General features: G+C 34.8%; 1 protein-coding gene across 1 annotated transcript in view; it reads left to right on the top strand.

Annotated features, from left to right (window-relative positions):
* Nucleotides 1-479: 479 nt before the first annotated feature.
* The window catches only part of Cdk5 (Cyclin-dependent kinase 5), a 67964-nt gene continuing 45718 nt past the window's right edge, over nt 480-22725 (top strand). Inside the window, exon 1 of the mRNA XM_089090467.1 lies at nt 480-634. Within this exon, the coding sequence (XP_088946593.1) occupies nt 598-634 (37 nt within the window). The 5' untranslated portion in view covers nt 480-597. The remainder of the gene's footprint in view (nt 635-22725) is intronic.

Below are 22725 nucleotides of genomic sequence, written 5' to 3' on the forward strand. Positions count from 1 at the left end.
GCTACCAAGTTTCAGAAAGCTTTTCGTTGAATGGTAACCAGAGGTTTTTTTTCTTCAAAATATAAATGATTATCAGATTTTCCGGTCAGAAATTTAGATCAATACTCAATGAAATAGGTCCGCTTACCAATGAATGCATCTACTAGAGACAACAAAGAATCTCGGCAGCGTATTTAGCGAAAATATGTATATTTTGAAAGTAGCACAAATACTGGAAAAAGCATTTAAATACGTATTTGAAATACACAGAAAAAAATGTAGTTAAACACAAATTATGAAATAAATTATAATAATTAAATATATACTTCAAATAAATGTACTTAAATACTTCAACATTATCGGTACTCGGCTCCTATTTGAAAATCTTTCTTTCAGTTTCAAATATCAATTGACAGAGGCCCTGAAATTCTGAAATCTTCTGTACTGTAGATGGCAGAAATGCTTATTAAAATTTAAAATATGGACTTATGGGATATGAATTCATTTTAAGAAACTTTACTCTCCAATTATAGTCTGTATCCAGGAGCACTTTCTTTATTGGCTTAGAAATATTGTTTGAAGCTGAATAGATAGAGAGCACAATATAGCGTAGTTAAGATGCAAAAGTATGAAAAACTTGAAAAAATTGGTGAAGGTAAGTAATCTGGAAAAGATTTTGAAGTTGCAAATAAGAAAAAATCTAGGCCTAAAAAACATTTAGTTATTTGATAGGTAGCAGTTTAGGGTGGTAAATATCCTACTTAAAGACTGTGGTAAAATTTTTGCTGTTCATATTATTGACTTAGGGTACAAGCCCTCATTTTGGGAAAGACCACTTTTCTTTGGCATTCTGGAAAAATAGAGATGTGTTTTTGAACCACCCCTTTTTTATTACCTTAAATTACCTTAAATCGCACTTGCTAGCGATAGGACGAATCCTGTGTCCGCCAGCTTCAGTGATGATAGTTAATCATCATTTGTGGCGTCCCATCTGGTGCACAATGGTGTGTTGAGCCACTCTCTATCCACTGATGACTTAAACGCATCCACGCTGGTAGAGGTTACTGTTTTTTCACTAAGGGAGTTCCACAATCTGACAACTCTATTTGAGAAGAACTTGTTCCTTAGTCTGGTGTTGGCTCGTTTTCGGAATTGCTTTTGAGAATGACCACGAGTTCTGTTTGAATTGTCCGGTTGAAAAAGGCCAGGAATGGTATCCTCAGCATTTAGGAGCTTGTATGCTGTTATCACATCGCCTCGTTTGCGATGATATGTTAGAGATGGTATTCTAAGCTTACGGAGACTGGATGGATAAGGGACATCATAGAGGTCTCTAATACATTTCGTTGCACTCCTCTGGACTGATTCTAGAGCTGCTTGGTCTGTCTTATTGATTGAGCATGCGATACACATTCCAAACTCTAGCCTTGGTCGAACTAGACTCTTCTATAGCTTGGTCATAACAGTTGGAGATCTGCTAGTGAACGTTCTTTTGATTAAGCCAAGAGTCTGGTTAGCCTTCACAATAGTTGCTTGCGCATGAACATGAAATTTCAAGTTGTCGTCTACCAGGACACCAAGATCTCTCTCTTCATAGCTGCTGGAAATGGCATTTCAGGACCCATCCCTACAATCCATATAGTACTGAGTGTGTGGGTTTTTCTTCCCAAGGTGGAGAGTCTTGCATTTTGATGCGTGGAATTCAAGCTTCCAAATATTAGTCCAGTGAGAGAATGTATCGAGGTCCAGTTAGATCAACTTAATATTTTCCGCTGCTTCTGCACGACCGATAAGTTTCGAGTCATCAGCGTAGAGGCTTACTTTGTTGTTTAGGATTTTTGGCACGTCATTTATATATATATTAAATAAAGTTAGACCCAAAACCGTGCCCTGGGGGACACCACTTCCAACAGCGGCCACCTTGGAGAAAAACGTCCTTCCATCCTCGCCAAATACTTTAACCATCTGTTTCCTATCTGTTAAGAACTCCATCAGCCACTCAACCACACCGCCACTCACCCCAATAGCTTGGAGCTTGATTCGAAGTCTTTTATGGCAGACTTTGTCAAACGCCTTTGCCAAATCGAGTAGTATCATATCGACTGGGAGCCCCTGGTCTAGAAGATTGGTGATATAATTATAAGAATCAATCAAGTTTGTTTCAACCGACCAACCAGACCTAAAGCCATGCTGACATGATGAGAATAGTTTATTGGTTGTCAAGTGTTTCAGGATTGCAGTGTTAACAATTGCTTCTAGTAGCTTCCCGACTGCAGAGGTGACACTGATTGGCTGGTAATTGCTTGCGTCCTCTTTGCTGCCACCCTTATGTATGGGGGTTATGTGGGCCATGCGCCAATCCTGCGAGATACACTTTTCATCAAGGGATTTCTGAAAAAGGTGAGTGAGCGGGCCCGATAGCTCAACATGCAATTCTTTAAGAAGCCTTGGGTGTACACCATCAGGTCCCACCGACTTATTTGGATTCAACTTTTTTAGGCGTGCCCCTACACCGACCCTAGTAACTGTCCTCGGGGGCAGCGTCGGTCGGAGTGTATAGGTGGGGGGGTCGGGCCGCAGGGTAGTGTAAGGTTGAGTCAATACAGATGTAAAATACATATATACGGCATTGTGACTTTACAATTTGTCATCTCTCATGCGGTGATACTATTTAATTCGCGTAAAAGAGTGTCTCCCAGGTTTATGGGCTGAGGCATAATTCCAAAATGAGGCATAATATTAAAGTATGATGTACTTTAAGGGTAGTAACAACAACCCCATTGTCTTGGTGAAGTTTTCACCAATGATTTGACAGCATAAATAAATTGTGGTCTCTGTTTTGACAAGAAATTGAAAAGAAAAAAACAGAATAACTCTGATTAGCTGTGACTTGAAGTGTCATCTCTTGAAGCCATTTTTGTATTTCAGCAATAGGAAATATTGACACAATATCCTGTACACCCAGATAAGAAAAGAACGTTTAATTCAGTCAATTTCCTGTTTTTGACAAGAAAGGAGCTCCCAACAATTTTTCATGTATGTAATGTTCAAACTGCTGCTATTTAGTTATTTATTGGAAAAAAAAGTTGGGATTAGCACCAATGCATCAAGATACATCTGATTTTATCTGAATTCTAGTCACATTAGCTTTTTCTTGATAAAATTAAATTAGAATGGCAGCAAATTTTACATTGTTGAAACTAGATTCCAAGTGTTGAAAATTCTTGTTTAATGTAGTGGAATACCAGGCACACTAAAAATGTTCCTTCAGTCAAATTCAAACATAGATAATGGTTTCTATGAATTGATTTATTTCTTTTGCAAATATCTTGTAATAGCCTTATTGAAATTGTCAACAGACAGCAACAGGCCCTGTCAAAATATAGGCAACTCTGTCAAAACTTCACTGAACATATAAAACAAATGAGAAATAATTCGTGTCAAAAAGGTTCACTGATGAAAATATAGCTGTCAAATTTATGAGTGCCCATTACTGCTAAAAATTGCGGAGGTTCACATGGAAGTGAATTTTCTCTTTCCTTAGCACTTATCAATGAAACTAAAGAAAAAATATCAAATTTGGAAAATCTTATTTTCTGGGGAGGGGGGAGGGGAGGGTAAACACCTAGAACCATGTCATAAAAACATCAAAAGTGACCCCCCCCAAAAATAAAAAAATTAGAGGCTATGTTTTGGATGAAACTAAAAATCTGCATATGAAAATAAAATCCAATAAATCAATTAAATTTCTTGAAATCCACTCCCATTTTCCTAGATCTTATCCCTTCCAAAATGCTAGTGAAACAATTTTGTTATACTAAATACTATTTGTATTTAATAATGTTTATTAAAATTTTTTGTACTGATTTTGATACACCAAATACTACATACTTGAAACAATTTTGTTAGTTTTATTGCTTCTACTTTTTAAATAGTGTTTTATACTTTTACACATTAAATAAAGTTGAAGAAAACAAAGAAACCAGAATATACATGTTGAATATACCAGGTTCCAACAACAGGTATTCCCTAAGTATTTTGACACATGTCAAATACACCAGGTTCTGCCCACAAGTATTCCCTAAGTATTTTGACACATGTTGAATTGGGTTCTCACTTGCATTGAAAACAGGTAACTTTTTTGTTGTGTTGAATTTGTAGGTGAAAATGCTCTAATTTTGGAAAATCAGAGTTTTGTACCCTTTTCAGATAAAACTTAAAACTTCTCATCAAACAATTAGATTCCCAGATGTTTTTCCTACATACTGAAACCTATTCAAATCAAAAGTCTAAATTAGGACTTCTGGAGTAGAAAAACTGTTTTTTTTTTTTTTTTTTTTTTTTTTTTGCAAAAACTGTCAAATCATCAGTACCTTTACCCTATACATCAAAATGGAATAGCCTAATTGATATTTCCAAAAAGAGGTCCTTGTAGGTAAGTCAATAAACTAATAATTTTAAGTGTTTAATCTTAAATAATTTTAATAATAGCCATATTGATGCATAGCTTAGATTTTTAGCTTTTCATTTATATATACAATTCTTCTCAATTTGTCTTTGATAATAAGATGTGAGGGTTTTAGTTTTACATAATTTTGATCAATTGGATACTGGTTTTTTACCCTATGATAAAATTTTACTTTGGCTAGTTTTGGCTATCTTGAAAAGGGGTTAGGTTAGGAAAATGAAACTTTCAGGGATGGGTCTACAGGCTAAAGTAGGTCCCAGGAAGGTATTTTGTAAGTACCTACCTCCACTCCTTATCTCTGCAGAGGGTCCTAACCTTTGATGACCTTTAAAAATCTGTGTGTTATAAAAGTGAAATCGTGAAAAATAGATCTTCTTCTCAAATGAAGTGCAACAAAATCATTTTCAGCTTCAAAACTTTGCTCAATCCTAATCTATAAGGTTTTAAAGATATGCCAATACATTTTGAAAAAAAACAACAAAAAAACATGTATATGGCTTAAAATTCTATTCAAATAATCGAAATTGCAATTTCAGAACTAAAGCCAGAGAAAAAGAAACTGATAACCAAAAATCTAGGTAAAATGTTGTTTTGTCAAAATGTCAGTAGGTGTTTTGTCAAATGACCTGTCATGTACAGTAGTCAAATTTCAGGACCCCCTAGAGAGAGAGAAGGAATGGAGGTAGTAACTTCAAAATACCTTCCCAGGACATATTTTAGCCTATAGACCCATCCCTGAAAGTTTCATTTTCCTAGCCTAACCCCTTTACAAGATAGCCAAATGCCTTTTTTTATGCTCTTTCCAAATATAATAATCACTTTTGCTGCAAATGAATTTTACCCCCACCCCTATATATATACCAATTCAGGGTATATATTTGCACATTGGGGGGATGGGGGTAAAGTTTATTTCTGATGCAAATGAGAGGTAAGTTTAAACTTTACCCCCACCCCCTAATTTGCAAATATATGCCCTCAATTGGTATATACGGGTGGGGGTAAAATTCATTTGTGGCAAAAGTGATTATTATATTTAAAAAGAGCATAAAAAAGGCATTTAGTGGTATGTTCACTTTATCTGTAAGTCAGTAATATGAACAACAAAAAATTTACCAAGACTGTAGCTCTCCAGCTAATATAAAAAGAGTGGCATTTATAGAATCTTAATTTATAAAGATTAAGCTTATATGCTCTTCAATGGCTAAAGTTCTATTTGTGACAATTAAACCCCAATCCAAGGGTATATATGTTCCCATATACAGCCCTAAGGTAAGTGGGCCATCAAACTAAAAAAAACAATGAAATTCTTACTTTATTATATGCCACACATTTATATTAATCAGATTGTCATGTTTCCTTCAGATTACTCTGGCTAAACTGGATATCCCAAGTCTAAACAGCATATCCAGTTAACACAGATTAAACAATAGAAAGAATAAAAATAAAATATATCATTAAGGCTGAAGTGCAGGATAAGGTTAATATTACCAGATTATTCAGATAGCTAAGAAAAAAACTTACCTCTATAGTCAGAATTGCATCCAGAATCCAAATTTAATATTCATTTGCGTCAGAAATGAACTTTACCCCCACCCCTATATATACCATTTCAGGGTATATGGAATATACCCTATATTGGTATATATATATATATATATATATATATATATATATATATATATATATATATATATATATATATATATATATATATATATATATATATATATATATATATATATATATATATATATATATATATATATTTTTTTTTATATATATATATATATATATATATATATATATATATATATTTATATATATATATATATATATATATATATATTATATATTACGTAGATAATTTTACTACTGATGACGGTCACTGTATATGTGACCGAAATATCTAGTATTTTTGTGAATTTCTATCATCACTGTCTATTAAAAGGATTTTATCCCTATTTGAACTTTTATTTATATTATATATTATATATATAATATAATATATATTCAGGTAGCTAAGAAATAAACTTACCTCCATAGTCAGAATTGCATCCTGAATCCAAATTTAATATTCATTTATGTCAGAAATGAACTTTACCCCCACCCCTATATATATATATATATATATATATATATATATATATATATATATATATATATATATATATATATATATATATATATATATATATATATATATATATATATATATATATATATATATATATATATATATATATATATATATATATATATATATATATATATATATATATATATATATATATATATATATATATATATATATATATATATATATATATATATATATATATATATATATATATATATATATATATATATATATATATATATATATATATATATATATATATATATATATATATATATATATATATATATATATATATATATATATATATATATATATATATATATATATATATATATATATATATATATATATATATATATATATATATATATAAGGCCTAAGAGCATTTTGAGCCTCTTACTTATGCTAAATCTTGATTATATTAGGTTTTAAATAGTTTACAAAAATATCTTCAATTTAAAAAAAAACATAATATGGCTGAAAATTCTGTTTAAATCTTTCGAATTGATCCCTGAGCTTCAAAACCCAAAGTCGAAGAAAAACAGACTCAATTCAAAAATAGGGATGCAGTTTTTTCCCCCTTAAGTTAAGACTGCTCTTTATAATCTTCTGAAACTTATATAATGAGAAAGAAAAGAGATAAGGCTTTGAGAACACCTTTTCTGATCATCATTAAGGTGCTGGGTCTATTTCTGAAAGTTTGCTAACTTTATTTAACTAATTCCTAAGATAGCACAAATCCATGATCTTGGATTTTACTAAAAGTTCTGTCTGTTCCAGCTTTTTAAAATTTTACAATTAGATTAAGGTAAAAAGACATGTGTAGAAATTTGAAGAAATCCTTAAAGGGTGAAAGGTTTCCTGTTAGGTTTTGAGAAAGGGCAGGGGGATTTTTGAGTGGATTTTCTTTTTGCCTTGATCTTATAAGGCTGATAGGATTTTCCAATCTTGCAGAAAATAATGTAATATTCTCTCAATAAGAAAAGGACTATAGATGGACTATAAGAAAATATGTTGGATCAAACTCTTAAAAATAACTGAACAAAGCCAGACAGGGGTGGATGCAGAATTAATATAGGAGGGGACATTTATAAAGATTTGGCTATCCCATCAATATTTTTGCCCCTCCAACGCTGTAATTAATGCAATTTTTTAGCTTCTGGCGAACATATGCTCCTAAACCACCCTGTGGATCAACTGCTGAAGCCAAATATCTAGTATAGACTTTAAGAAGTATATGTATATTGTTATGAAGCTAGCATGTTGTACATTTTGAAAACACAACTGCTAAATAAAAGTAGGGCTATTACTGTCTAATTTTTAATTGCCCAAAGTAAAGACATTAGTGACTCATCTATCAGCACCCCATAATCAATTGAAAACTGCAATTGAAAACGATCCATAACATTCATATGTTATGTTGGACACTGATATCCTAATATAGTGATGGTGAAAAGATGTCACTCCATTAAGGCATTATTTACATTCTTGATGTCATTCTCTTCAATAAATCTGTGAACAGTTGACCTACTGTTGATTTGTCAGTCATTACTTGCCTTCAACAAGCTGTTTATTTTGTGTTTTCAAGTATGGTGTGGAATTAAATGACAGGACCAGCTTTTTCAAACAAAGACAAAGAGCAAGATTAAAACTTAAAACAAACAAGCAATATTCCGTATATGAAGGGGACTGCCCATTCCTCAACTCCCTGTATTTATTCTAAAATACAATAGTGTTTTATTGAAAGCATTTATGACTGCAAAAAATATAGTTAATGGGTAACTTACCTTTTTTATTTACCAATTGCTGTTTAGAATATATGAACAGAAAATTTTACTGTTTGAAAGCAAATATAAATCAATAAGCTCTTCCATTCTTGGGCAATTGTGAATAATTCTTTTTACCTGCTTCTGATTGATCTGTGTTTAAGCATTTATTCTTGAAGCATTGGGATAAGAATTCAAATTTTAGCAACAGCAGGGTCTAGGAGAAGACAGACCCCCTCACATATTTTTCAAGCCATAATGCTGTACTTTGCTTTCACTTCAAAACAACTTAGTTTTATTGCATAGTTTCTGGTCATTTTAATACTGTACTCAGGGTTATTCAACGTATGAGGAGGGCTAGCCTACTACCCCCTCAAACTCTATTTATTACATAAAATGTAGTTTTTGTAGAAAAATGCTTTGAGACAAAGAGTTCACTTGGTATGCTTTTCAAAATAAGGTATAATTTTCCAAAATACTATTGTTTCTGCAGCAAGAGGGGATCTGTCACTCCCTCATCCATGAATGAGGTAACTTTTTGAAGGGTAACCATCCTTCATGGAAGGTAACCTTTGACCTTCAATGAAGGAAGATCAAAGGTTAAATCTGTAGCCATTTGAGTATTTATTTAGTCAGTTTAAAGCAATACTCATAATAAATTTGAAAATATGGGCTTACTGTTCTCATACATGTTGAATTTTCATCAAGATTGCTCTCCTTCTTGAGGGAACTTAACCCTTTTTAAAATTATTCAAGTTTCTACTTGCTAAAAGATTTTGATGAGGAACTTTAAAATTAGTATAGAATCAGCTAAAATAATAAATATTTAGAACCAGCATAAATAATTAATTTGGTTATTGCATAGGCAATCAAAAATTTATTTCTATAGTTTTTGTTTCTATTGACAAGAGTCACTTAACTTAAATTTTCTTACTACAAAGTGTCTGGTCCAAGGGTGTCTTGAATGATAGGGAGGCTACAATCCTTCTTTGACCCCCTGTTTTTAAATTCAATTTTAAGTTTTGTATAGAATTCCTTGAGAATGATAGTCACCCCCCCAAAATTTGCACCCTTTTTAATATTTCTTAGGGGGGACGGTCTTAGCTATAAAAAATAGACCTGAGGGTCGTCATTCCTATGGTTTTCAGTGTTTTTTTTTTTCAACAATCTTTGTTGCAGGGACACCTCCCATGGACGCTGGCAAGGGTGCCAGGGGGAGGGACAAGGCCTATAAAAATAGCCTACATATAACACATTGGTATAAAAATATATAAAAAAAGGGAAGTGAATAATATTCCCATTTAAGTCCTGATTGAAACAAAGCTCATGGTTGCACTTAGTGTACCCAATTATTTGGTTCGGGACGGGGTCAGTGGCGTGACTGTAAGCTCAGCCAGAGTCGACCCAGGTCTAAATGGGTACCTGGAGAAATCTGTGGAAGGTAAACAGGAATGATGTGCAAAAGCACAGGATGGTTGGCCTCCAACCCCCCCATGGCACTTCTTGGCTGAAAGGTCAAGAAACAGATTAGTTCCGCCAGTAGGGACTGTAAAGTTCAATGCCATATTCATGACCTTTTTTTTACCTTTTAAAATATTATATTACATATTATAAATACACATAATTATATGAAGTCTAAAATGAATCAATAAGTTTAATGATATGGAATAATTGTCTATACTACCTGTTTATTTTGTACAGACTAAGTGTATATTCGTGAACAAATATGCTGCTATGGTGTTGACTGACTTACTTGACTACTGAGAAGGTGCCATTATGGTCTCTGAAATTAGAAAGCTCAATGTTTAGTTTTTTATTTCTAAATCAATTGTCCATCTCATAATTTTCACATTATAGTATTTTTGTCTTTCTTGTAGCCACAATTATTGTTTTGCACCACACAGTGGCAGAAAACAACACTGCTGAGCAGGGTCGTTACTAGCCAAAATGCTTTTTTTTTTTTGGGGGGGGGGGGCGACTGTTTTTGTCAAAATTAGCATAATGTCCGTTTAGAATACAATACGTAAAATCACTGCACGAGTCGAAAAAATCGCTGTAATTACCAACCGAGATTCAGGTTTCGGTACATATCATGTCACTATTTTAATACTGTTTATTTAACCAAATGAAAAATTGTGGCACCATCTGTAAAATCACGGCAGCAGTCGATAAAACTGCTGCGTTTACCGACCAAGTTCGAAATTTCTGTGGTTGAAATGTCAGTATTTTCATGGTCTTTATTGAACTGAACAAAAAATAAATATCATTTCGCGGCGTCGGAAAAATGTTCAAATTTTACCGATTTTTTTTCTGAGTGACTGAAAACAATGGGAGGGGCCCCCCCATACATGGTGGCCCTGTTGCTCTGGCACAATCTCTTTTGCTACTTAAAAAAAAGACTAGAACTTTGAATTTCTGTTCGGGTGAGTCACCTCCACATATAGTTTGATATCAGCTTGGTAATACAGGACCTAAAGTTTGAACTTAGCTTTAGCAAAACGCTGCGGGGCCGGTATAAGGACTTTAGTAATCAAGAAGAATCGTTAATCCAATACACACTCTCCCAATATTCTAGGTTCATTGGTTAAATGCTATAACCCCTTAAAAAATAAAACAAATAAATAAGAAAATAATAGCATGCATCCCCGGTTACCCTTCTCTGGAAAAATACCTGTGAAATTTATCCCTGAAACCTCTGCAGTATGCATCTCTGAGTTCCAATTACTGTTAGCACAAGTTGTTCCTGACCTAAAGTTTGTTACCATGAACTGTTTAAAATTATATTGATAACTTGATGAGACATGCTTTAAGTCCATTTGAAAATGGAATTGCTGGAATCCTGAAGTTACCTGAAGTTGTACTAGGAACAACTTTATAGGAATGTGACCTGTTTAAGGGTCACATGATTTTCAATAATCACTAATAGAAAATTTACCAATATTGCAATGTGCCATATTTGAAAACTATGGCTGTCTCAGAACAAATTTGACTCTCTCAAAGGCAGTGAAAGGTATTTTGAGTAAATAAGTACCCTCTCTTAAACGGATAGTATTCCCTGATACTCGCTCAGTGACTGATTGTCACTGAAACCATGCTTTTTGACCATGTAGATTGGTGCTTCTTAAAGGAGAAAATCTATGGTTCTTGTTTTTTTTATTGTTTAAGATTATTTACAATTTTTGTTTTTATTACAGGCTTCATGAATCCATCACAGATGATGATTTGTCGATATTCCTGGTAATTACCTCATTTTCCAACACTGATGTATTTGTTACACCTTCTCTTGAACGCGTCAAGGGAAGGATTTTCCCGGATTACTTCTCCCGGCAATCTAGTCCATGCGGCAACCGATCATCGGACGAAACTCGTTTTCAGATATTCTTGGCGGGGAGTATCCTGCTCAGGGCAGTCCTGACGAGCTGTACTTCGGCGAGTGGATTGCAAGGGCTTTGCTCTATCAGGAACGAGCTTCGATAGCTCCTCTGACGGAGGGTTGGACATATATTTGTAGAAAAACGACATGGATGCCACATCGAGGCGTTCCTAGATCAACTGTGGGGATTTAGACTTCGTGTTGCCAGAGGTTGCTGCGCGCACTGCTCTATTTTCAATATGTTGCAGTGGAGCGATGTTGCTTTTTTGTGCACCAGTTAACAGAAGACATGCATATTCCATGACTGGTCTGATGCACGAAGTGAAAAGTGGCAGAATAGACTCATCAGTGAGAAGACTTTTGCATCTTAGGATAACTCCTAACTTCTTCAAGCAAGAGGATCTGGTTTTAATGAGATGCTCAGTCCATGAGAGATCCAAAGATAAATTAACTCTAATTAGGCGCAGTGTATCAACTCGCATTGTTGCCTCTCCTTTGAAGACGAAATCAGGATGAGCCCTCATATTATGCGCCTTAGAAATTAGGAGCTGTTTCGTTTTCGATGTGTTAAAACTTACGAGCCATGCATCTGCCCAAGCCTCAATTCTCTCCAGGTCAGCCTGAAGCTTCTTGTGAGGCTCGCTGGGATCTTTGTCCTTAGAAATTGATGTTTCTGTTGTCGTGTAATCAGCAAAGTGGTGAGGTTTCTTCACAAGGTTGTCCCCTAGGTAGTTTATGAACACCAAGAAAAGAATTGGCCCGACAATACTTCCTCGGGGTACTCCTGATAGGACTGGGTGTACTTTTGATATGAAGCCGTTAAGGACAACTTGCAATGATTGTTGATGAAGAATCAAAGCACCTCAAATACTTGACCATCAATTCCATAGGCTTTCAGTTTACAAAGAAGTCCCTTGTGCCATACACAATCAACGGCTTTTACGATGTCAAAAGAGATACGGCGAATATCATGCGCCTGGGAAAGCAGCTTAGCCCACTCTTGATACTGTGCAATCAGACATTCTAATGTACATTGTTTTCTGTGAAAACTGTTTTGGATGTCTGCCAACAACGAATGTGACTCGAGGTATTGCTAAAGGGTCTTATCAATGGCATTTTCATAAACTTTACCTACGCAGGACAGCAGGCTACGATCCTACATTAGGTGGGTTGGACTTTGCCTTTGGAACAGGGGCCACGTGAGCAATTTTACAGGCTTTCGAGATTGATCCCGCTGCAAAGCATTTTCTATACAGAGAGGCGAGAGGACCAGTAAGTTCAGGGGCACGTCTCTTAAGGATGAGATTGGGAATCGTGTCAGGTCCTGAAGCTTTGGTGGCATCCAAAGCTTCACAATTAAGGGACTGTCTTTATCGATAAGCCATCCGATATATTTTTTGTTCTAAAGAAAGACTTCTTTTTTTTAGAAACAATTTTTTTTTGCCCTCAAGATTTAGAAAAAATATTTATTGACCAAGATGAAATAAAAAGAAAATTGGCCGTCACACAACCGTCAATGCTATATCTTGAAATCTTTCAGTTTTGGACTTCAAGTGTTATTATTGGAGCTGCAAATGTTGCAGTGTTTACCTTCAAATGTTACCTTTTTTAATTTAAAACGTTACAATAAAAAGTTTGAGGTTCGGATCAACACTTGAATGCAGTAAGAAAAGCTAAATCGTTGCAAGGTTGGATCAAAACACCTTAAGAGGAAGTCTGATTTGAGTGGTTTGTAATGTAGTTCAAGCGAGTCAACTGATTTTACATTTGGTTTATCGTCCCTTTTTCAAGCAATGTGACCCTAAAGAAAAGAAAAATATTTGTAAGGCTTTGACTTGCTTATTCTAAATAAAAACTACACCTCTGGCATCAAGACACCATGAAGTGTTGCAGCAACTATGATCTGTGGCTAACAGTTGCGGAGCAACACGTGTGGCTATGTCTTATGGGGGAAAACTTGTATTTTCTGTTTCTTATTAGCTGTCTTTTCCGTGGAATTATACATCTCTGGAAATAATCTTTCTGTCCAGACAGCAACAAAAAAGCTACCAAAGTCTGCTTATTACTGGTCCTTGTATCCATGGCCGTACCCAGAGGAGGGGTTAGGGGGGTTTGAACCTCCCCCGAAATGTTTTTTGACTCGTAAAAACGTAACAAAAATGAATACAAACTAATTTTGTATGCGTTTTTTGAGGTTTATTATGTGACCCCCCCCCCCCGAAAAAAAGTTTTTGAGTAAAACCCCTCCGAAAAAAAATCCTGGGTACGGCCTTGCTTGTATCAGTAGAAAGGCCTCATGAGCTCGTGACGGGGCACCAAATATGGGCATAGAGTCCCTAGGGAGAACACGTGGTTAATGGGGTCAATGACCTAAATTTCCAAGGTCGATTTATTTGTTGTTTTGGGCAAGTGCACGCTCTCAGCGAATGTCAAGGTGTCCAGAAATAGGAAACAGTATTTGTTGTTGTTGTTGTTTTGGCCAAGTGCACGCTCTCAGCGAATGTCATGGTGTCCAGAAATAGGAAACAGCATTTGTTGTTGTTGTTGTTTTGGGCAAGTGCATGCTCGAGGCGAATGTTAAGAGACCTAACGGAATAGGAAACAGTTAGATCCCGTGTTTCCTTCTCAATCAATCAGAGGCTTTGTTTGCATATTAGTGGCAGAGGGAATATAAGGAAATGGTTTTTGCTATAGTATTATTAGTGTGTGAATAAAATTCAAAGGAGCGGAACAGTTTGACTTTACTCATTCAGATACATATTTGTGTGTGTTGATGATGAGTGGAATATTTCCCCTATTAGAAGTTGATAGTGGAGTTGAAGGTAATAATACAAGAGCGCCAAACATTGCGGTGGAAATCACGAGAGGATCACGGCTTTGTCTGGAATGGGATGATGTATATGCAAGATATGTGATATCCTTGAGCCAATTTAAAATGAAAGATCAATTATGTTTCGCCGCTAAAGTTGATATAGCCCATGTGAATAGACTTCAATGTGCTTTAAGTTCATTGGTGAAACATATCGAAGGCAATAAACTGTATCGCTAATTGTACATGCTTAGTATTATTGTTGTTATTATAATTATTCAATAAAATTGTTTTGAAATCGAAAATGTTCCCTCTCTTTTCTGGTCAGGTTAGGTTGGGTGCTAACGAATCAGGGTCAGTCTAAAGTCAACAGTTAGAGTGAAAGGATTGAAAAATGAATAAATATGAGAAAGAGAGACTTAGATCGAATCTAGTGTTTATGGAAAAGCTTTTGATTTTGGATGATGATTTTCTCGAGTTATTCCTTCAACGCAGGATATTCTCCTGCCGGAGACAACTTGACAATAAAATGAGGAGTGATTCTCCCCAATTGGACTATTGTATGAAACTTTTAAAATGTGACTCAAGTGATTGTAGTCAATTTATTGATATATTAATTGGAACAAAGCAGAATCTTATCGTGGATATACTTTTGAAAACATTGCCAATGGATTCAATGTAGATGGCTCCATCATTCGAAAGAGGTAACGTCACAGAGCTACTCCTCTCCCAATTTCCCCTCACTGAATTTATGGAGCGAGGACGATCAGTTTCGTTTTCGCTGTGAGAGAGTTGACATCGGAAACCGAAAAAAAATGTTCTATATATGTCCATTGCGCATGTACACTCTTGGCAGTTGGACTCAATGTGAGAATTGTTCAATTATTGATGACTATAGTGAAAAGTGTAAATTGTGTAATTCTTGTAAATTACATAGAGGCTATGCAGAACCTATTAAAGGATGTAATTCATGTCTTGAAGAGGTGTGTGACTCTCACCCTAGAGGGCACCTGTGCTCCAATTGTCACTATGATAAATGTGATCAGTGGGAGAATACTTACCCCGATATGATTGGAAAGAATCCGAAACGTGATTTTAGTTTATTTCTACGAGATTGGTATCGTCGTGGATTTAAATTATTCTGGGAAGAGGAATCTGGTCTACGATTCAATTGTTGGGGTAACAAGACAATTTGGTTTCTACGTCATCGTTGTGACGACACTGCCTACTATGACTATAAACCAAGTGATTTTTATCTGGCAGTTACCGAATGTGATTCACCATTTGAAAACACTGTATTTGTTATTGCTTCAAACAGACATATTGAAAATCGTGAATTTCACAATATGAATGCAAATAGCATCATTGACTATACAAAGCGATATGTCACGAGTGAAGCTACATTGTACTGTAGAAAATGTGACCCTGACTTTGAAGTCAATCAGGATCAATATACAGCGAATCCAAATGATTTACCGGCATTAGTGGTTCACGACAGTTGCCTATACATCAAAGAAGAAGAAGAAATCTAAAGTGAAGATTTAAAGACATTGTTGTATATATATGCAATTTAACAATAAACAAATTTACAAATAATCTATGTTCAAATATTTATTTCTTTGTAATATCCATATTTATCACTGTTTTAATGTATATTATCTCAGGAGGTTCTATTATTTGAACCTCATCCTCCTCCACTGGCAAAATATTTATGAGAGAGGGTATCTTCTCCGCAAATAAATCTTCAGGCACTCAAAGTCTCGGGTTATGTATTCGATCCGAAGACCCACTCCTCAAGAGATCCACCGCTCTACATATACAGAAAAGTTCTTCCTCCTCCTCAGGTGTAATCTCGAGGCTCTCGATCTCTGCACATGTAGCTAGAAGATTCTCCTCCTCCTCGATAGGGAGCCCCCACACATGTCATACCTCAGTTAAACTAAGAGGTTACTTTCTGTAAACCTATGTATAGTGATAAACTTGTTAGAGTGACAAAAACTTTTTTTACACAAGAGGATATTTTTCAACTAAAAGTAAAGAGCTACTAGACTAAATCAAAGATGTGTAGAAATAATAACGAATAATTGTTCAAACTTAAATTTTCTATAAAGTTATGTCTAGTGATAAACTTATTAGAGTGACAAAAACTTTTTTTCCACAAGAGGACATTTTTCAACTAAAAGTAAAGAGCTACTAGGGTAAATCAAAGATGTGCTGAAATAATAACGAATAATTGTTCAAACTTAAATTTTCTGTAAAGTTATGTCTAGTGATAAACTTGTTAGAGTGACAAAAACTTTTTTTTTCCACAAGAGGACATTTTCAACTAAAAGTAAATAGCTACTAGACCAAATCAAAGATGTGTAGAAATAATAACGAATAATTGTTCAAACTTAAATTTTCTGTAAAATTATGTCTAGTGATAAACTTGTTAGAGTAACAAAAACTTTTTTTCCACAAGAGAAAATTTTCAACTAAAAGTAAAGAGCTACTAGACTAAATCAAAGGTGTTCTGAAATAATAACGAATAATTGTTCAAACTTAACTTTTCTGTAAAGTTATGTATAGAGATAAACTTGTTAGAGTGACAAAAACTTTTTTTCACAAGAGGACATTGAAAACCTAGACTTGACTAAAACCGCTAATGATAGAACTAAACAGGAAAAGGGTGGAACAGATCTATTTATATGCACGTGCGGAGCCTTATGCCAAAAATTAAAACTATAATATTCACGGCGAAAAATAGCATTTTGAGTTTCAAATGGTGAGATACCGGTAAACTAGAAAATTAGCTAAAAATATTATTATAAGATAGCGAAGAGATAGCAACAGTGTGGGGGAATGCATAGAAAATAGCAAAGATTAGAAGAAAGAGAGTGGTTTCTTTGACATGCAAAAAAATTACATTATATGTAGATATCTCTCAGGGAGGGGGGAGCAGAGAAATTTAAAACAAGGGGTGTGAGATTATAGAGAAAATAATATTTTAATATCTCTGAGACAAGTTTATATTGGGTTGAAAAATAGTTTTGTTTTTAGATAGGTAAGAAAAAATGCTCACATTTGCAAATCCTGGCTGCACTTGGGTGCCCGAAGGCCCAGGCGAAGCATGCTGTAGCATCGGCGGACCTTGTGTTGGTGGTGCAGCTCTTAAAGGCCCAGGCAACACATGATGGTGGGCGGACGGGCCGATGTCGTTAATTTCTTGCGCAGATTGGGCTGTGGCTTGTGCAGTAGGGCCAGTGACGGTACGGACCTGTGCAGTCGAGCCAGTGATGTCATGGGCTTGCACAGATGGCTGCACTTGGGTAGGCAGCGTGGAGCTGGGGGGTTTCGGCCAACGGCCATATTGAACAACGGTTGCAGGGGTTTTACCTTGACCCCGTGCTCTCTTACTGGGAGGTGGGACACATTCTTCACCATTGTCCTTAAAGAAGAGAAAAAATTTAGTATAGAAAATAATTTCATCCTTTTTTTTTTACAGAATGAAAATTAGTACCCCCTTCTACAGAATTTATTGTCAGACATAATTTTGTCTAGAAAAGCATTTATCTCAAAGAAGCCCCCTCCTCCACCCTTTTTCTGCAAAGCAAAAAGTAAAAATGCATATAGGTTTACCCTCTCATTGAGTTAATCTTGCGTTTTTTTTGCAAGCGCAATGTAGATCAATAAAGAATATATCTTACTACCTTTTATTCAAATGTTATAGCTAAAATCACTAAAATATCAAAGAGAAATGGTTCGCACAACGAAGTCGAAAACAATTATGATAAAAACAATTATCTTTTCATTTCTAATTTTGTCACTATTAAAAGCGTTAACCCATTCCCCAACAAATATCCTGGATTCAAAATTGACCCTCCCCCTAAATTTTGGACAATTAAGCCATCCCTAGGTCTACCCTCTCATTGAGTTAATCTTGCGTAACTATTCAAGCGAAATGCATATCAATAAATGAGTACTGGTTCGATTCGAACAGCAAACATTCTTTCTAGTCTTTAGACTTTTCAAGCATAGTAAACTTGATTACGGTATGTAATTTGTAGGGACTAATTCATTTAAATATTTGCAATTGGAATAAAAAGCAAATTCTCTGGGGGCGTACTAGCTACCACAGACCCAGATGGGCTGAATTCACATTTTAGAGTCAAAAAGTGCACACAAAAAAAAAGCAATTTTTTCACAAGAGGACATTTTCAACTAAAAGTAGAGTGAGGGTGTGATAAACTTATTAGAGTGACAGTTTGATTTCAGCGGGTTTCAATTTCTGGAAAAAATTATATTTTGACATCATTTGACAATTTACTAAATTTTAAAGTTTTCTTTAGTTTCAAAAATGCTTTTGTCAGTCATCATCTTTTAATCATTCACAAACAATACGATTCGAAGAGCAAACGTTCTTTCTAGTCTTTAGACTTTTCAAGTATAGTAAACTTGGTTACGGTGTGTAATTTGTAGGGCCGGTAGTGTTTTCCTTCAAAAACTTTATCGTACAGCTAACCGTTGATGTGAAACTATAAAACTAATCCATTTTAAATATTTTTAATTGGAATAAAAAGCAAATTCTGTGGGGGTGTACTAGCTACCACAAACCCAGATGGGACTGAATTCACATTTTAGAGTCAAAAAGTGCACAAAAAAGCAATTTTTTCACAAGAGGACATTTTCAACTAAAAGTAGAGCGAGGATTGAGACGGGGAGCAGCCCCATTCATATACAGAATAATTTTTGTTCGTCTTAAGTTTTAGTGTTGCTTCTTACTTCCAACTGAAAACTTATTTTTTAATTTGATGTTTTACCTTTTTTTTCAAATCATGCCATAAATATCCGTTTGAATAGACCCTCTCTTATCAGTTTAATTCGATTTGAGTACTGATTCGATTCGAACAGCAAACATTCTTTCTAGTCTTTAGACTTTTCAAGCATAGTAAACTTGATTACGGTATGTAATTTGTAGGGACTAATTCATTTTAAATATATGCAATTGGAATAAAAAGCAAATTCTGTGGGGGCGTACTAGCTACCACAGACCCAGATGGGCTGAATTCACATTTTAGAGTCAAAAAGTGCACACAAAAAAAAACAATTTTTCACAAGAGGACATTTTCAACTAAAAGTAGAGCGAGGGTGTGATAAACTTATTAGAGTGACAGTTTGATTTCAGCGGGTTTCAATTTCTGGAAAAAATTACATTTTGACATCATTTGACAATTTACTAAATTTTAAAGTTTTCTTTAGTTTCAAAAATGTTTTTGTCAGTCATCATCTTTCAATCATTCACAAACAATACAATTCGAACAGCAAACATTCTTTCTAGTCTTTAGAATTTTCAAGCATAGTAAACTTGATTATGGTATGTAATTTGTAGGGCCGGTAGTGTTTTCCTTCAAAAAACTTTCTCGTACAGCTAACCGTTGATGTGAAACTATAAAACTAATCCATTTTAAATATTTGCAATTGGAACAAAAAGCAAATTCATTGGGGGTGTACTAGCTACCACAGACCCAAATGGGCTGAATTCACATTTTAGAGTCAAAAAGTGCACACAAAAAAAAGCAAATATAATAGTCATTTAAAATCTCCCTTCCTCCCAAACTCAAAAATTTCTGGGGGGGACATATTTTCATTGTATTTTGAATATTTTCTTTGGAAAACACACTGAAACACCATATTAAGTGCTAAATTTGTGAGTTTTTCACTGACAATTTCTTTTTTTAGCCAAGCCTTAACCTCCTTAATTTAAGAATATTAATTATAATTGATGGAACATAGTTCATCGTATTTTACATATTTTTGGTTGGAAAACACACTGAAAGGTCATATTATTTGAACTTACATCAAACGTTGGAGAGCATACATTTGAAGAACTATCTATTATTTTTATATATTGTTCTATATTTCAGCTTATACTGATTTCTAAAACTTTAAAACCCTAAAATATACTGACCTAACGGTTATTTATTTGCGAAAATCGTGTTAGGTGACGATTTTAGAACAATAATTACCTTCTATTTATCACTTAACACTCGCGGGAATTATCACATAACATTCATGGGGAAAGGACTCAAAACAAAACTTCTTACATCATATAGTGTAATTGCGTCAAACGATGCATGTTCAATGCAGATTAAAGCCAGAAACGAACAGAAACGCATAAAAATTAGAAAAAAAGGAATTGCAACTAATAATATGCAGAGCGCTAGTGCTGCCTAAGTAAAGAACGATGTGGGCACAATATTTTGTTTTTGGTTTTTCTTCATAGCCGGGGCACTTCATATAGAAGGACTCGTCACAGAAACTTTGAAAAGAGCTAATTTGATTGGAAATTAAAGTGGTTAGGGAACAATTCACAGGAAGAAGCATGAAAACTATGGTTTTTAACTTTGATATGCAAGACTAGAAATAAAAGTCTTTAGGAGTGGGGCTGCCCATCGCCTCAACCCTAGCTCTTGAAATCCCCCCCCAAACTCAAATTTTCCAGAGGATTTTAAAATCTCCCCTTCCCCCCAAACTCAAAAATTTCTTGGAAGATTTTTTCATCTTATTTAAATTTTTTCGTAGGAAAACCTGGTTGCCGAAACTATAAAAAAACGGAACTTTAGTAGCTAGTACATATTTACATCATATTTTAAATATTTTCGTTGGAAAACACACTTAAAAGCCATATTAAGAGCTATATTTGTGAGGTTAGGTCTAGGAATAACAGGTTAGGTTAGGTCTAGGAATAACAGGTTAGGTTAGGTTACCCTCGCTCTTGAAATCCCTCACCCCCTCCCCCAAACTCAAATGTTCCAGAGGATTTTAAAATCCTCCACTGAAAAAGCCATATTAAGAGCTACATTTGTGAGGTTAGGTTAGGTTAGGTCTAGGAATAGCAGGTTAGGTTAGGTTAGATTAGGTTTAGTGGCCGGCCACTTAACCTAATCTAACCTAACCTAACCTGCTATTCCTAGACCTAACCTAATCTAACCTAACCTAACCTCACAAATATAGCTCTTAATATGGCTTTTTCAGTGGAGGATTTTAAAATCCTCTGGAAAATTTGAGTTTGGGGGAAGGGGGTGGGGGGATTTCGCGAGAGAGGGTAACCTAACCTAACTTGCTATTCCTAGACCTAACCTAACCTGTTATTCCTAGACCTAACCTAACCTCACAAATATAGCTCTTAATATGGCTTTTAAGTGTGTTTTCCAACGAAAATATTTAAAATACGATGTAAATATGTACTAGCTACTAAAGTTCCGTTTTTTTTATAGTTTCGGCAAGCAGGTTTTCCTAAGAAAATATTTAAATACGAGGAAAATATGTTCCTAGAAATTTTTGAGTTTAGGGGGAAGGGGAGATTTTAAAATCCTCTGGAAAATTTGAGTTTGGGGGGGTGGGGTGGGGGATTTCAAGAGCTAGGGTTGAGGCGATGGGCAGCCCCACTCCTAAAGACTTTTCTTTCTAGTCTTGCATATCAAAGTTAAAAACCATAGTTTTCATGCTCCCTCCTGTGAATTGGTCACTATCCACTTTAATTTCCAATCAAATGAGTTCTTTTCAAAGTTTCTGTGACGACTCCTTCTATACGAAGTGCCCCAGCTATGAAGAAAAAACCAAAAACAACATATTGTGCCCACATCGTTCTTTACTTAGGCAGCACTAGCGCTCTGTATATTATTAGTTGCCATTCCTTTTTTTCTTATTTTTATGCGTTTCTGTTCTTTTCTGGTTTTAATCTGAGTTGAACATGCATCGTTTGACGCAATTACACTATATGATGTAAGAAGTTTTGTTTTGAGTCCTTTCCCCATGAGTGTTATGTGATAATTCCCGCGAGTGTTAAGTGATTAATAGAAAGGTAATTATTGTTCTAAAATCGTCACATAGTACGATTTTCGCAAATAAATAACCGTTAGGTCAGTATATTTCAGGGTTTTGAAGATTTAGAAATCACTCTAAGCTGAAATATAGAACAATATATATAAATAATGGATAGTTCTTCAAATGTATGCTCTCCAACGTTTGATGTAAGTTCAAATAATATGTTCTTTCAGTGTGTTTTCCAACCAAAAATATGTAAAATACGATGAACTATGTTCCCTTGATTATAATTCATTTCCTTCAATTAGGGAGGTTAAGGCTTGGCTAAAAAAGGAATTGTCAGTGAAAAACTCACAAATTTAGCTCTTAATATGGCTTTTCAGT

The sequence above is a fragment of the Artemia sp. Qi Xiang Cuo genome, chromosome 6, assembly GCF_049724085.1.
Source record: "Artemia sp. Qi Xiang Cuo chromosome 6, ASM4972408v1, whole genome shotgun sequence".
Taxonomy (NCBI): Eukaryota; Metazoa; Arthropoda; class Branchiopoda; order Anostraca; family Artemiidae; genus Artemia; species Artemia sp. Qi Xiang Cuo.